Source organism: Lactuca saligna, chromosome 1 (assembly GCF_052625555.1).
Source record: "Lactuca saligna cultivar CGN05327 chromosome 1, ASM5262555v1, whole genome shotgun sequence".
NCBI lineage: Eukaryota > Viridiplantae > Streptophyta > Magnoliopsida > Asterales > Asteraceae > Lactuca > Lactuca saligna.
This window is the reverse complement of record NC_136417.1, coordinates 57,017,921-57,035,350: the sequence shown is the minus strand read 5'-3', so window position 1 is coordinate 57,035,350 and position 17,430 is coordinate 57,017,921. Positions and strand designations below refer to the sequence as shown.

The window sequence follows — 17,430 nt, the reverse complement described above, 5'->3', positions numbered from 1 at the left end:
ACATCTCGTTGGAGTTGTAAATTATATTTTATGCTCAAAACACTGAACAGGGGTTGAGTTGTAAAACTTCAAAAATATGAAACTTAGACTTTGTTTTCTGTTTTAATTTCTTGTTTCTAATTGGGCGTTTGTGCAAAATTTTAGGGTGCTTAATGGTCTTTTGGAGAGTGTATTCCTCAATTCAATGCTTCCCATAACTTGGATTTGAGGTGATTCATTATTGTTGTTGTTTAAGTATATGTATGGGATTTTTGCATGCTTTAGTACAAGTATATGGTCTAGATTATTGTATGTGATATTACAATCTGATTTTTATGTGATGTTTGGGTTCTGAATTTGTGATGAATTGCAATAACAAATAAATTAGGTAGCTTTTGTATTCTAGACTCCTTAATATGGTTAATTTGTGTATGAAAAGAGTGATAGGTTCATACTAGTGGTGATGATTTTATTTTATGTTGAAATGTGAAGCTATGCATGCAATGATTCTGTTATAACATGTTTTTCATGGAGTTAACAAATGCATGCTAGAAAGTTTGTTGCTAAAAATGTGTATTTCTTTACATGCTTTTATATATATATATATATATATATATATATATATATATGATGTTATATGGTGAATTTGAATATCTACATTTGTAGTATGACATGTGATGTAATATGCCTTGAATTGATAATTAGAATACAAGCATAAATACATATTATGGACTGGTGAGGTGTGTATATAACCCATGTGAGTGAATTAATTAATTAAAAAGCGGAATACATATAGTTGGGGTAAAAGGGTAGTAACCTACACTTAGGTGCGTGCCCTATTGGATGTTGCTGGGGAAGAATAACGTTAGAGAAAGAGCTTAAGCCAAGTCAATGTCAAGTGGTTTTCTAGGGAACCATTTTGAAACACTGTTGCCGTACACGTTGGTGTAAACGGACTGGAGTGATGTTGGCTACTTTGAGACGCCAAATCAAGCATCACGTTTCGGTCGGGGTATACGTGTGGAAGTACCATTGTACCACCCTCGAACTACAATGCATTGTACTCGATTATGAAAAGTCGGAGTATTGAACACGGAGAACCAGAGACAGTGTTACGGGTGGGAGTTGCGCCCTATTTGGTGCACCGGGTCGTCAGGTCACGTTAGTACCGAACGGGGCCATTCTTTGGGGATTTTACGATATTATAGACCCTAGTTAGCAAAGTAAATTATATCATAATTACAACGATGAATAAAATGTCCAAATTAATATATACATTAGATATTGATAATAATAAGTGATGTTTGTTTATTGGTATGAATTGATTGCATAACTAAACATATTGTATGAAGTATGTTTGTTTTCATACCTATGTGCTTGAGTTTGAGTAACTGTGTTGATGTTGATACTTGTGTATTTGTTTGTTGCTTCCGTCTTGCATTGGTACAGGTAGCGTGATTTGATGGCCTTGAGAGGTTGGGACTCTTTTGTGTAGTTTTCTTATAATATTACCCTAGTAATGATATCGGTTTCAGACTTGTCAATGTGATTTCTTTCACACTTGTTTTTGGTACTTATTTTGGTATCGATTTTGCAGACTTTAATTTTGATGGGTTGATTTTGGAAGATTTTAATGAAGTAATGTTGATGATGTTTTCTAATGAATAAATTAAGACTTTTGCTACTATAATTTGTTAAATGATGTTTATAAATAAAAAATTGAAGTGAAAAATCACGGCGTTATAATTTGCATCAGGTTTGCTTGAAGATTTTTTTAGAAGGTTGCATTAGGTTTGATTAGGTTTACTTGAGGATTGCTTGAACTTTGTTTTAGGTTTGCATTAAGTTTACTTTGTTTGTTTCATTCAAGATTTGTTGGTATTTAATTTATCTGAAATGAGAAGCTCGCATCATGTTTGATTTTCCTAGTTCATCAACTTTCCAAGTTCATGTTTGCTTTTGGTTTCATATGATTTAATGCAGGTGGTGGTTATCGAGGTTACTGGTGGTGATTTGTGGATGTGGTGATCGGTGGAGAATATAGATAGGGCAGTTGTCAGTGGTTGTTGTTAATGTCACCTATGCACTTTGAACAGGTTATTATGGGTGGGGTTGTACTTTTTTTTTTTTTTAATTTTGTAACAATAAAAGAAATAAATTGATATTAACAATTAGAAAAAAAAACGTTAAAATATATAACAAGGGTAGTATGGTCATTTGAAGTCGGTCAGGATTTGAGTAATTTACTAATTTTTTTATGAACCTAAGCCTTTTTATTTTCAAATTTTGGTTCGCTTCTACTTTCATACAATATCATATAATAATTTTTTTTTTCAAACAATGACATTTTAATGATTCGATTGAAAATAGATATTTATTTAATCTGGTCAAATTAATTTCAATTTATTGTCAAATTAATATATATTTATCAAAAATTAAATATAATTATGTCCAAGGTATTCGTTTTGCATAAATTGATAAATTCAATTAGATGTTAATGAGAAGTGATTCGTACACAACAAAATTTTTTCTATACATAACAATTTGTGCTTTAAATTATTATATTGTACAACCCATTAAGCATAAAATGGTATGTACGAATAAAAACTATTGTATACAAATCACTTTCCGATGGTAATAGCCTCATAAACACGAAAACTAAATTGGGTGCCTAATTGGCCACACATCTCGACAAAATTTCGGAATATAATTAAACAACACTTTATTATTATACATATACGGTATCACAACGAATGAATAGAATCATATATGTCGTCACTGTAGCTATATATTTAATCATGAATTCGCCTATAAATAATTAATTTTTAAAGTCATCTGGTCTATAAAGCTTCAACCAACGATTATTCAATGATTGGACGGGTCTTGCATTAGCCTCTGCCTCCTGTTACAACATCAACAAAAGTTAATATACATATTACATAACATGTTAATGTATAATTATATTTATATATATAATAAAATCAATAGATTTATTGAAATACTTAATCACTTACGTCATGGACAGCTTCTCGAATTGCATGTAATTGTGCTCGTGAAACTGTTCTCACCTAATATTCAACATTGTAAATTAATTTAATTCCTTATGATACTAAACATTAATTAATATGAAATTATTTGCAAAATAAATAGATATTAATTCATTATCAGTTTATCACCTTCTTAACAATGGTCCAAATAACATTTTGGTAGCATGGAGGTGTAGTAAGTGAGCCAATATATCGATAATATTTTCTGCTTCCAATCTTTATTTCTCTTGGGTCAACTATTCCCACACTTTTTTCAACATCTTTCGTAGAACTCAATGCTTTAAAATATGGTTCCATCTGATCATGTATCACATAAACAAGAATATCAAGCTATGCAGTTTTTACTTACCATATATATATATATATATATATATATATATATATATATATATATATATATATATATATATATATATATATATATATATATATATATATATATATATATATATATATATATATATATATATGTATCACATAAACAAGAATATCAAGCTATTTATTTACTTACCATTGATAGAAGAGAATCATGACGCCCGATCTTATACATGATTCCAATCACTGCAATTTTTTCGTCTGCACTTTGATGAACCAAGTGTAGCTCTAGATTGAATCTGTATAGTGTTTTTGGTAAAAAAATTGTTTCATCTTACTTCTCAAATAAATTATTTTGGAGAATTTATATCCTCTTTTAGTAAAAGGTGAGTGTAAACTGTTGTACCTTCGGCCATTGATGGTGTGTTCTGTAGGAGTGTGCCAATGAAGTTGGTTAAGTTGATACTCAGTTCCGTTTATATGAATATGTCCTGCTCCTCCAACAAATCTCAACTGTTGATCATATAGTTAAACTACATATTATTATAATAACATAACTAGTATCTAACTTACATAAAATGGATTTTTTGCCTTTTAATTATTCAATATTTTACTTACCATCATATCATGGCCTCTATTAATAAGAGTCGATTTTGCAGGTTTATAATCTCTATCAATTCTTCCAAGACTCGAAGTTGTTTGAACCCTTTTATGTGTAAGATCAATGGGTGATTGCAAGTCTCCTTGGTTACACATGCTCCACTCGGGATGGATCTCTCCCCAATGATCCGGCCCGTTTGGACTGTTCACATCGTAAGTGAACTCACTTTCATCATCTACACAACCATTAACAACATTTTTCAAGAACACGAAATATCAACAACTAAAAAACGTAAGAAATAAGTATAAAGTTGAATTCAAAATTTTATAGTAACTTACCAACTTCTTGAGCAGTAGCAAAAGTTGCACAAAAGATCATGATAAGAGTAATCAAGATTGAAGAAAACTTTAAGCTTTTGTTATCCATTTCTTTGTGGTTATATGAAATCTTTTCAGATGTGTGTATAAGTTATCGATATTTGAGAATGTATGTATATATAGGGAGATAGATAGAGACATGAATGGGGTCAAGAGGGAGGATCGAAGGTGTGAAGATGGAGAAATGGGAGCTTGATATTGACCAAAGACCATGTTTAATTCTTATAGAAGACTTCTAACTTTTTAATTTGTAATGAGTGTTTAAGAAATTTCTTCATGGGTTCAGGTGATGTTTGAACTTTGGGAACACTTCCCGATTTAACAAGTGTATAACTATTAAAGCTATTAATAGAAGTTTCCGGTTGTGAATGGATATTTATTTATTAAACATGAAAGGTACAAACAAAAACGGATTGCATTAAGGTTTAATTAATTGTTCGTGTTAGTTTACATTAGTGAAAGAAATATTTGAAACGTTTTATACTGAGAAAATTCAAATGAAGAATTTCTTCTATTCCTTTCTTCTTCCATTGAGTACTGCTCTGTTTTTTCAATGTTATATATATATATATATATATATATATATATATATATATATATATATATATATATATATATATATATATATATATATATATATATATATATATATATATATAAAGTCACCCATATAAAAAAAATCCAGAATAACCATGATTTCAGGTCTAACAGTCCACAACCTATATACTACAAACGTTTATCTCTTCAAGATTGTTATTCGGATTTATTCACTTTGTTTTGGGTCGGAATATCTCTTCAGATCATCAAGCTAAAGTCACACTCCAACTGCTTCGTATAAGAATATTTATTAGTTTCGATTTATTAGTATGTCTACCATTTAACATTAACTGGAACTGTATATTTTGGTGATATAGTTTTGACGTGTAGTCGAAGATTACCGAACTGTATAACTTTACATGTATATTTCACGGCTTGTATATAAATACTACATCGTGCATTTATGCTATTGTAGTTCTTATTTGACATGTCAATGTTATTTATGAAAACAGTCGTATATCATCATCAATCTCCACTTACCTATTCTTTGGGTTTGATAGAATTAGATAAATATCAATTATGTTGCATCAAAATAATAATAAAAAAAATTATTTCTAAAATAAAGAAAAAAACAATCCAAGAGTTCCAAAAGGGTCTGAATTTTTCAAGCTCATTGTGGTGTCCGTTTTTTTAATATTTTTTCCATTGAAATTTACTATATATATATATACTTTATTGATTCCAAATATATATAAAAAAATCATTGCGGAATGGAGTCGAAGAAAGTTGTTGAGTTAGATATTATTGACGTTCAAAGTTGATGTGCTCGGATTTATATAATTACCATTGGATTGTTTTTAAAGTTAATTATTTTATTTAGGTTATTAAAAAAGAAAACAATATTATATTTTATTTTTGGAATGGTGGTATGCTTAGCGGAAGCCCTTTCGCATTCATTCAACGAAGATCCCGAAATCGAATAATCCAACTAGGCAGAGACGATCCAATAGTGATTTCAGGGACGGGAGATGAAACATGGAAATGGCTTTAAGGCTATAAATAGGGTGCTAAATGATTCATTCCACCTCGCACATTGACTTGACATTTCTCCTGCTTCTTCCCTCCCTTTCTATGGAATGAATTTTTTAACCATTTCTAAGGTTTTTAGAGTTGTCACTCTCCTAGTTTTCTTTTGGTTATCTCTTTGGAGTCGCGGGTGTGATTCCATTAGAGAGATTATTCATTGGCTCTCGTCTAAGCAACATGGTTGGATCAAGAAGGAATCAATAAGGTTCAAGAAGGGTTTAAGAAAATCAAAATCAAGCTACAAAAGAGGTTAGTAAGTTTGTATTTCTTAGTATATTTACAATTTTAAAGTAGGTTGCTATAACTAGTAAAACTTAGATTCTAAGGTGCATGTACACATAAAGATTTTTTGATTATTTTGATGGTTTATTCTAGTATTTATAGATGTATAGAACACCCAACAGAAGAAGAAAATACAAATCATAATTAAAATTACATATTTGCATTCAAATGGGTTTTTAAAACCCTAGACCGACATTAAGCTAAGAAAGGGAAGAAACACTACCTCATGAGCTCAAATTTCATTTCTAACACTAACTCCTAGCTTGATCCTCAAGTGACTCACTCTAGTTCTTCAATCTCGATGAAAATAGCCATTTTGAGCTCTTCTCTCCCTCCAAATTGTCATTTCATGTTCAAATGGGGAATAATTCCTCAAGCTCTTGACTAATACTTCTAAATGTTTATATTTGCCCCCACATGATTCTACTTTCTTATATTTTAACCCCATACAAGCCAGATACTAAAAATATTACACTTATGGTCCTTCCTCACCGTTATACTTAACATTTAGGTCATTTTTCACCATCGAGTAAACTCTCTAGATTCCTCTCGCCCAAGCACGCTTAAATACTAATTTCTTATGGGATCTGCTCCCCTCACAGTTTCAAAACGAGTTATACATGGAAGGTTTCCACACCCTTCCCACATCGGCTGGGAAGGAGAACTAAACATTCCTTATAAGGAGTGTGGATACCTTTCCTATCACAACATGTTTTAAAGCCATGAGGGCAGCATATCTCATATTAACTCTACAATTAAGTGTGCCCCAACAAGAGAAATTCAGGGATGGGTGACCCCTGGGAAGTTCTCGTTTCAAGAGTCAAAAACAGACAATATTGTGATACACGGCAGAGAGGGTGTTACAATTTTATAGATTTAATAATGTTTTATTTTAGTCTTATTTTAAGGATATTACAACTTTCGTTGGAGATTTTTTAAATCGAAAACAAGTATGATCCTAAGCACCCAAGTCGCTTTGCAAAAGAACAAACCTCCTCCGAATGAGACATAACGAGCCTTCCAAGTTACAACCTTACTTTCTATCGATGTTACTATGCACTAGGCAACTATTGGATTCTATGTTTTTTTCTTTACTTACTATTGATATGTACATTTAATAAAAGCTTGACTATTTTCTTTTATATTTACTTTTTCTTCTTTTTTTAATTTTTTATTTTTAGCTTTATATGGGTTTTATTATTTGCCTGATTCAAATCTTGAAATTTTAAAGTGTTAATTATATACATTTTGTTGGTTAACAAAAAGTAATTATATATGTTTTTAGTGTGATTTAAATAAAATATATCATTTTATTAGAGTAAAATAATGATATTGTCCATGTGGTTTGGATAAAATTGGATGTTTGGTCCCAAATTTATTTTTGCACTCAGACCGTCCCATTGTTTTGTTTTGGTTTTGGTTTTGGTCCCCGAACAACTTAAAATGACCATACTAACCTTGTATATTTCTTTTTTAATTAATTTTTATTTATTTACAATTAATCAATTAAAACAAATAGTTTAATGAAGATATGGGTCCCACGATCCTACAAACAACACCACCTCTTTGATTTAACCCTTCCGATCAGCCCGTCTTCCCACCGTTATCTCTCTTTTCGCATGTCTCTATTCTGCCTCTATCGGCAGAAAACCCTGTCACCACCGTCTAACAAACATCCACCACCTTATGTCTCCGTTTCTTACCGTGTGTGAACTCACTGGAAGGTCTAGCCTCCTAAACCTGAAGTAACCCAATGAATCTGATGTGCACCATAAAGATCGTCACCAGAGATCGATATCTTCACGTTCATCACTTTCATCCTTCTTTTCTCAAGTACTAATATGCAACGGAGTTTTGATTTTACATAAAATCTATTTTCTAAAATCAATTATCAATTAGATGTGCTTTAGGTTAGGTTTGCATTAGGTTTGCTTGAGGATATTCTGAAATTGATTTCTCACTCGATTTTCTAGATTTTTGAAATCGATTGTTTTACAAACATAATTAGGTTGGGTTTACATCAAGTTTGCTTGAGGATTTTTTTGGAAGGTTACATTAGGTTTTATTGGGTTTACTTCAAGATTACTTCAAGTTCGTGTTAGGTTTGCATTAACTTTACTTTGTTTTCTTCTTTCAAGATTTGTTGGGATTTAAGTTTTTTGAAATAAGAAGCTCGCATCATGTTTGATTTTCCTGGTTTATCAACTTTTCAGGTCCATGTTTGCTTTTGGTTTCATATGATTTGGAGCAGGTGGTGGTTATCTAATTCATTGGTGGTGGTTCCAGGAGGTGGTGACTAGCGGAGAAGATATATAGGGTAGTAGAGTAATTTATCACCGGTGGTTGTCGAGGTCACTTGTGCACTTTGAACAGGTTATTATGGGTGTGATTGTACATAAACTTAAAAGGGGTTGTACATTTGTTAATTTTATAACAATAAAAGAAATAAATTAGTATTAACAGTTAGAAAAAAAAATTAACACTCGTGTTCCAAATTTGTTTAGCTATCTCTTTTCGCATGGACTAAGGGTGAAGTTTTGGAAAAACTTTGTGCCATGACATGGTGCAAGGATGCCCACGGAGTGACATCGAATAAAATAATGCACATTTTATTGAATCGTCGCGACATGGCAGCTTCTCAGGCTCAAGCCCAAAATCTTTTAGGGTTTCTTCTGTATTTAAACCTCACTACCTTGTACCTAGGGTTCTTTATCAGCCTCATCACCCTCTCAAGATCAGAAATCCTAACCTTAGCCTCCCTTGTTGAGTTTTGAGCTCTTTTTGGTGTTTTGTTGCATTTTGAGGGAAGATGAAGAAGGTGTTAGCCCAAGGATCAAGCAACAACTCATCTCCACCTTTGGAATCACTCTATGGACCATTTGTAAGTCCTCAAGTTGCTATCTTGATGATTCTTTAGTTGTAGACAGGCCTAACACATGGGGGTGGGCAAGCTGGGCGATGACCCAGGCCCATCGTTGGATTGGGGCTCCAAAAAGATGTACGTTAATAATTATATATAAGTAGTTCTATATTTTAAACAAACATGATTATAGACTAACTGGAAAAGGCGCTACCTGCTCTGTGGTGGCATGTCCCGTGTTCAATTCTTGTAGTGAACCTATGTTTTTGAATTTACATTAAATGGTTCTAGTAATTTATATATGTATAATTAGTTTAAACCTTAAATGGGCGGCCCAAATATTGGTTTACCCACATATTTAATGACAATTAGTTTAGATTTTACAGACTTAAATTATTTTTTAATATCACACAAAATTCTAATTATAAATTATCAAGTCTATTTATTTTCTTATGAAATAAAAGTTAGTTATTTATCCATTTTTTTATAAAAATCATACTCACCAAAAATCTATAAAATGAGTTTTATTCAAGAGGGTCAATTTTAGAACTTAACAATAGTTTATTTTTAAAAAATTTAGTTTGTATTTAATTATTATTTTTTTACCCAAAAAATATAATTCGCTTATAAACTATTTTTAATTTTATCTATTTTTCAAATAAGACGTAAACTCTCAATCTCAAAAAAAGAAAGAAAAACATTTATTACGGTTGCACTAGAAGCCATTTGTTTTTTGAAGGGCCCCATTTTTGTTTTTGCCCCGGGCCCAAAATATCCTTGGACCGACCCTGGTTGTAGATCTAGTTTCTTAGCACATTTTGGTCCATAAGAAATGTTTAATTGTATGAAGTTATAAAGGTTAAAACTTTATGACTCTCCTGAGTCCCATGAACAATATATCTTGTAGATCGAAGCTTTGGTTAGGGTTCTTGACCTTGCATGAGTTTTTGATCACTTTTAGCACATTTTGACTTAAAATGGATTCTAGACATGCATTGGACATGCATGTCTATAAAGCACCCACCTTTATGCGAGATCTAGTATCGAAAACTCTTTTGTGGTTCCTTCATTTGTGGTAATGTCTAAATTTACCAAATAAGGAAAGATTCTCATCACCCAAGTCTCAATTGGACAAGAACTTGAAATCATGCAAGTTGTATAGCATGATGAATGATAACTTTCAAGTATTGGAAAATTAAGACTAATTACTTGTTCACATGGATGTGTGAGTCAAGTAAAGGACTAAGGGATCGATTACACATTCTTGTGCACTGGTCAAGTCCACCACAAAAGATCGATAAGACTATTCATCATAATTTACTATAGCTCAGTAAATATGGTTATACTTACAAGCTTAAGTGTAATTCTGAGACATTGGAAAGAGGTTCCAACGTGTGGCAGAGCGAATAAGAAGAATCAACTTAGGAAGAAAGATAAAAGTTTCTCAAAACTGAAAAGATGGGAGAGTACTTTAGTATCAGTTTTATGATCATCTTAATGATTTAGAGACCTTATCAAAATTCATCCTCTAAGTGAATTCTGATAGTTAAGAAGAGGAGTGATGAATTGTTGAAGTGGTTAAATCAAGAAGATGAGTCATACTTCGTTCCAATACAAGTCTTAGAGTCATACTCCAAGATTGTAACTTGAGTGACATGTCTCAAAGAAGGTTTAAAACACTTGTCAAATGTAAGAGTAAAAGTTTTCTACTCTTGTACATTTGAAATTGGTAAGTTGTGATGTTTTGGATAAAACAAAGACCAACTTAGGCCAATTGTGTGAAGTGTTTGTCTTGGTTAGAATCCACACTATCTCTTGGATGTTTGACAAGGGAGTCTTATAAGTCAAGAGGACAGTGGGAGTCTTAAAAGTCTCAAGATCAAATCAAGAATAGAACCTGAAGTTCTTCACTAGTACACGACTTGAGGTTTATAACCTATCGTGTTGACATATTCTGTGCCCATTCCAGTTAAAGTTGGCTTTGCATATGAGTTCTTAGAGTTCTCAATGTGTTGCACAACAACTTGGAAGCAATGGCAGACCCTTGAGCTGCCAGGTGGCAAGAAATTAAGATTGAGTTCAATCCATATGAGTTTGGATTTGTCATTATCCGTGTCTTATGATTATGGTTTTGACAAATTCATATGGGTAGGAACTCCTACACCATAAAAATCTAAGTGTCATAAGGTTTCTCTCCGATTCATGGAAAAGATGGTGAGGAAACACTTTCACTAAGTAGATTTGAGCTAGATAGCAATTGTGATATTTGCATTCTCAAAGTCGTTAGTGGAGCGTGTGTGGTTTACCGGCACACTAACCTGGACTTGTGAGAAGTGGCAAAAAGGTCTAACCATTATGATTACGGCATCCCTCTTCATAACTGTTTAGACACACAAGTGTGCTATCTAAGGGAAGGTGTATGTTTTTGATAAAGTTTTATCAAAACAATCTAGTATTAGAAATCTGAACTTTGGTAAGAAAGTCAATGAAGTATTTATTTCTAGAAGTCCAGCTGATTTGTGAGTACATGTCAAAGCTAGTGGGAGCATAAGTGTTATGCTAATAATCATCATGTTAGTGGGAGCATGATAATTATGATAAGTATTGCAAGTTAGCAATGTTATTTATAGAAAACAAAAGGTTTCAATTGGGAAAGAGTTGTTTTGCTATAATTAAGGGAGAGGAAATTATACTTCATCTCAAATCTATAAGCTTAGATCGTGAGGTTTTAATCATTTAGTCAAGGAAATATATATGAATTTCATGTTGGAATGGATCAACATAAGGAAATTTTGTATATGGGTCCATTATTTGTGTTCTAAAATTCGATTATGATTACGGCATCCCTTTTCATAATCTGAATTATGAGCACTTGGCAAATAGAAATGAAAATGTTATAGCAAAAGACTGGTTTAGTCTTTATGTGAGACATCATGAATCGTGTCCCATATGCTTCGGATATAGGATCGATTACATGTGCTATATTCATCCTTTCTAAAATTTTCCAAATGCCTGGGGGATTAAGAAGGGAAAAGGTTTAGAACTGGATATGACTAAAAGGATTAAACAATTGTCGAGGAAAATCTAAGGTTTACCAAAGATTGGTTGCTCAAGGACAGTTGGAAGTATAGTGATAATTCTGGAAGGACCATATTGACATAATCTGTAAGGAGGCAACTCTTGTTCAGAAGTGATAGTCAAAATGGAATCTGGAAATGTTTCAAAGTTAGAAATTATTCAATCTGTGTAAGATTAGGAAACTTAATGCAAGAATGTCTCTTAGGAGCTGATCTCCTTTGGAATGCTCTGTAATGGTTGTTGTCAAGTCTTTCTGACTTCGTGCATAATCATTACAAGAGGATCAATGCATATAAGTTTAGAATCTAACAGATTTCAGTAAATCGCATGAATTTGGAATTCTTGCATTTGCATTAAGGATTTGGGACTGTGAAAAGAGGATCATTGGAGTTATGTTCAATTGATCTAGTTCACAAAGTAAAGATCATAGACAAACATAGTATGCATACTTGGTGTGTGGCATGACTAGTGTTTAGAAAAACATAGTGTACGTGCTTGGAGCATGGGACAACTATTGTTTTAAATTCAAGAATAAAGTTGATAGCTAAAACAGTATACAATGAATAATGTGTAATCATATGGTGATAAATAAAAGGTGTTTTATTTATGTTCATAGGTTTTGATACCATATTGGATTCAATTATTATTGTGTTTCACTTTGCATGTTTTGACTTCCCGAATAAATTGGGTTATCCTTGCGGAATGACTAAGTTATTCAAACCATCCATAGTCGGTCATATGTTGGAAGTAGATATGAATTAAGACTGTCATGGGTTGGCTTGTAGAGGTCTAAGGTGGTGGACAAAGGGCTACAACACTCACGAGTGCTCATAAGTTCTGAGTATTGGATTCAACTTGCGCTCATTGGAATCACTTCATGCATTTTATCACGAGTGATCATGAGACGATAATATCTTATATTCTTCAAACCTAGAGATATGAGTTGTTACTATGAGTTGGTTGTACATTGATTACACGAAAACACATTTGGTAACTCGGTGCTATAAAACGTGCCTTTATGTATGATTCAACAAGTAGTAGAACAAGCCATATGAGTCGAAGTTTATCCATTCCTTTTACCTTCGGGATAAAAGCGATATCTGTGGGCCCCTCGATCATTTGATGATGACAAATGGAAGTGCTCGGCCGGGCCAGGATTGATTTGATTTGTTCAATTAGTCATTCATCATAAATCGGAAATCGGGAAACAACAAATGGATAGAGAGAATGATTATAATCCATGTCTCAGTCCATATGATATCCAGAATGGAGGAATATATGATCCCTTATCTAATGGACAAGTCATTGACAAAGGTCAAAGTTCATCAACAAGGTCAGAGTTCGACATAAGCTTTTGAGAGCTACGATTTCCGGTCGGTTCTTGAAGTCATACGCAATAATAGTTTTAGACTTATCCAAGTGGGAAACTGTTGGATTAATGTCTAAGTCCATAACTATAATTGGTAAGACTTGACCCGACCCGGCATGGTCCATTTGGGTTGCATGGCATCATGCACTTGGATAGACTAAATGAGAGAAATAAGACACTTAAGGTTATTAATATATTATAAGTTCTAGTATATTAATAATAAGAATAATAAGATTATTTAATTAGTATTGATTAAGAATTAATCTAGGATTAATTAAGTGATCAAAAGAAGACTAATTAAACATATGGGTTGATTGTGCAAATCATCCATACTTATATAGTGGGCTAATGCTCCATGGATTATCTAGTTGGGCTAAAACCCATATGATGCTCCATGGATGCTCCATGGTGTTTTTGTACCCATGGATCATGGAAATGAAAGGCCATGTCAATTAGGGTTTGCATGGTGTAACCCTAATTATATAAGCATCTTATTCTTGACCAAAATCGGCCACTAAAGAGAGTAAGAAAGGGCTAGCTGATTTTCATTAAGTGTAGAATTCTCTCATGTTATTCCAAGTGTATTTGGTGTTGTGTGAACCATTTGAGGTGTCACACTTAGGGCACTAGGCACTCAAGCTTCATGAAGACTTTCTACATCAAAGAGGTATGTAATCTATCTTGCTATAGTCAATGTTTTGTATGTTAGATTAGGATAATACCTTGCAAGTTCTTATTTGCATGTATAATAGAGAAAAAATAGATCCAAGGTATTTAGGGTTGCATGTACACTTAGGAGTGTTAGAATGCTCAAAACCCAACAATAGCATCGAACCCCTTTGTCGTCTTCGGCAACTTCGTGATGAAATCCATCGCGATTTGTTCCCATTTCCACTTGGGAATCTCCAGAGGCTGCAGGTTACCATGCGGCCTTTGATGTTCGGCCTTAACCATCCTACAAGTCAAGCACCTCTCAACAAACCAAGCGATATCTCCCTTCATACCAGGCCACCAATAACTCGAATTCAAATCACAGTACATCTTCGTGGCTCCCGGGTGAATAGAAAACCGAGAATTATGAGCCTCCTCCATCATGGTCTTTCGGACCCCTCCGGACATCGGAACCCAAACCCGATCGTAACGGGTCAACAATCCACGGATATCCTGAACAAACCGGGCGCTTTCACCCTTAATCCTTTCCGACTTCTAGTTCTCCGACCTCATACCCTCAATCTGAGCATCCCTGACTAAACCCACCAGCAGGGAATCCACCGCTATCCTAATACACTTGGCTGGGGTAGAGGACCCAGTTCTCTTTACCAGGATGGTAAAGGATCTCACAATCATATTCCTTGACCACATCCAGCCACCTACGCTACCTCATGTTTAGGTTCGACTGATCCATGATATGTCTCAAACTCTTGTGATTCGTGTATATAGTACAACGGACGTCGTACATATAGTGCCTCCAAATATTGAGAGCGAAGACCATGGCTCCCAACTCAAGATCGTGCGTGGGGTATCTCGTCTCGTGCGGCTTCATCTGCTTGATGCATAAGCTATCACTCGTCCCCTCTGCATGAGGACTGCCCCCAAACCTGTGATGGATGCATCACAAAACAGCACAAAATCCTCAACTCCCTCAGGGAGTGTCAACACCGACACCTCGCATAAACATCATCGTAGGGTCTCAAATGCCCTTTGCTGCTCAGGGCCCACCGGAAATCTACCCCCTTCCTCGTTAGACAAATGAGGGTACGGAAATCTTTTGGAAATCACGAATGAATCTCCGATAATACCCTGCTAAACCCAAGAAACTCCTGATGTCTGAGGGAGATTTCGGAGTCTCCCACTGCATAACTGCCTCCACCTTGGTCGGATCGACCAAAATCCCCTCCTGGTTAACGAGATGTCCGAGGAACTTGGCATAAAGTCGTTCTTGTCGCAGAACCTCTAACAGCCTCCTGAGATGCTCCTCATGCTGCTCCCGGGTCTTGGAATACCCCAATATATCATCTATAAACACAATAACCGAGCGATCGAGCATCGGTCAGCAGACTCGGTTCATTAGATCTATGAACACTGTCGGCACGTTGGTGAGCCTAAACGGCATCACCACGAACTCGTAATGACCATAACGATTCCGAAACGCGGTCTTCTCCACGTCCTCCTCCCTCACCCTGACCTGGTGATATCCTGATCTCAAATCAATCTTCCAAAACTAAGATGCACCCTGCAGCTGATCGAAAAGATCATCTATCCTTGGGAGCGGATAACGGTTCTTCACCGTTAACTTGTTCAGCTCCCTATAGTCAATGCACATCCTATGTGAACCGTCCTTCCTCCTGAAGAAAAGGATAGGTGCTCCCCAGGGTGAACTACTCGGATGAATAAACTGCTTACCCAGCAGCTCCTGCAACTGAGATGATAGCTCCTGCATCTCAAGCAGTGCAAGTTAGTACAACGCCTTAGCGATAGGGGCCGCACCCAACACTAGATCAATCCTGAACTCAACCTGCCTCTCCGGAGGCACTCTGGGTAACTCCTCCGGAAACACGTCAGCAAACTCTCTGATCACGGGAACCCTAAAACTGGGGGCTGCTCTCTAAATTGCGTATCTACCACATACGCCAAATAACCGGCACACCTGTGCTAAATATACTATCGAGCTCTGGCTGTCGAATAAAATCGTGATCCCAACCTTGTTCCCTCACTATATACTACAAGTTCTCCCCCACTTGGGTTTTGAACCACCACCCGCTTTCCCTCACAGTCGATCATGGCGCCAAAACGGCTAAGCCAATCCATCCCTACAATCACGCATACATCCCCCATGGGGATAGGAATCAAATCTATCGGGAAGGACACCCCGAAAATCTCCAACTCGAATCCCCAGTAGACCGAAGAAGCAGAAACCCGGTGCTCTTTGGGGATCGAAACTCACAACGGGCACTCAATATCATCCATCAGCACACTGAACCCTCTAGAGAAGTTCTGAGATACAAACGATCAACTCGCCCCCGAGTCAAATAATACCAAAGCGGGCAAACAGTTTTCTAAAAACGTACCTAATCACAGGTACAATCAATAACCATAACACAAATACAATAACTGAGACAATGAATAGAAACTTACCAGCAACCACATCCGGTGCTACCTTGGCCTTCTCGACGGTGAGGTGGAAGGCGTGACCCTAAGCCTTCGGAGGCTCCACCTTGACTGGCCTCCCATATCCAATCCTCACAGTAGCGGGCATAGAACCCTGCACCGTCTTGACGGCGAGTGGCAGGCAGTTGGTCTTCACATGACCAACCTGATGACAATGGTAACAAATCCTCATATCTGCTGGAGGGGCGGACTAACGGCAGTCCCAGGCATATTGCCCTTCCTTGCCACATTTGTGGCACCCACCTCCTACTCGATAAACCCCTGAATGAACCCTGTCTGATGACCCCCAAACCGTGTATCAGCGGTCTTAGACCGCTTAGCCACCGATTGAGACTGTGTCGGTGCCTGACGCTACTCCTTCAGCTGCAGCTCTATCTCCAACTCACGCCGCCTCGCGGCTTCCTGAAGGTCCAGGAGGGTATCACAATGTTGTATAGCCACAAACTGCCATATATCCGTCTTGAGCATACTCAAATAACGAGTCATCTGAGACTACTCTGACGCAAACTACGAGCAAAAAATATCCCTCTCGGTGAACATCCGGGTGATCTCCATCATAGACTCCCCATCCTATCTCAATGTAAAGAACTCCTGAGCAAGCCACTCCCATTCCACGCACGGAACGTAGCGGGTACGAAACATATCCCGAAACTGATCCCAAGTAATAGCCGCCCGCTGATCATTAGAATATGAACCTGTCGTTAATCTCCACCAGTCATTTGCCCCAAGCC

The 17,430-nt window shown here is 35.6% G+C and overlaps 1 protein-coding gene across 1 annotated transcript; it reads right to left on the bottom strand.

Annotated features, from left to right (window-relative positions):
• Window positions 1-2,671: 2,671 nt before the first annotated feature.
• LOC144998404 (alpha carbonic anhydrase 7-like) lies at window positions 2,672-4,643 on the bottom strand. The gene is made up of 7 exons (XM_078958184.1): window positions 4,281-4,643; window positions 3,960-4,177; window positions 3,748-3,854; window positions 3,538-3,640; window positions 3,156-3,323; window positions 2,994-3,047; window positions 2,672-2,881 (listed from the first exon to the last, which is right to left on the bottom strand). The coding sequence occupies exons 1-7, from the start codon at window positions 4,366-4,368 to the stop codon at window positions 2,798-2,800; spliced, it is 822 nt and encodes a 273-aa protein (XP_078814310.1). The 5' UTR covers window positions 4,369-4,643; the 3' UTR covers window positions 2,672-2,797.
• Between the last annotated feature and the right edge of the window lie 12,787 nt (window positions 4,644-17,430).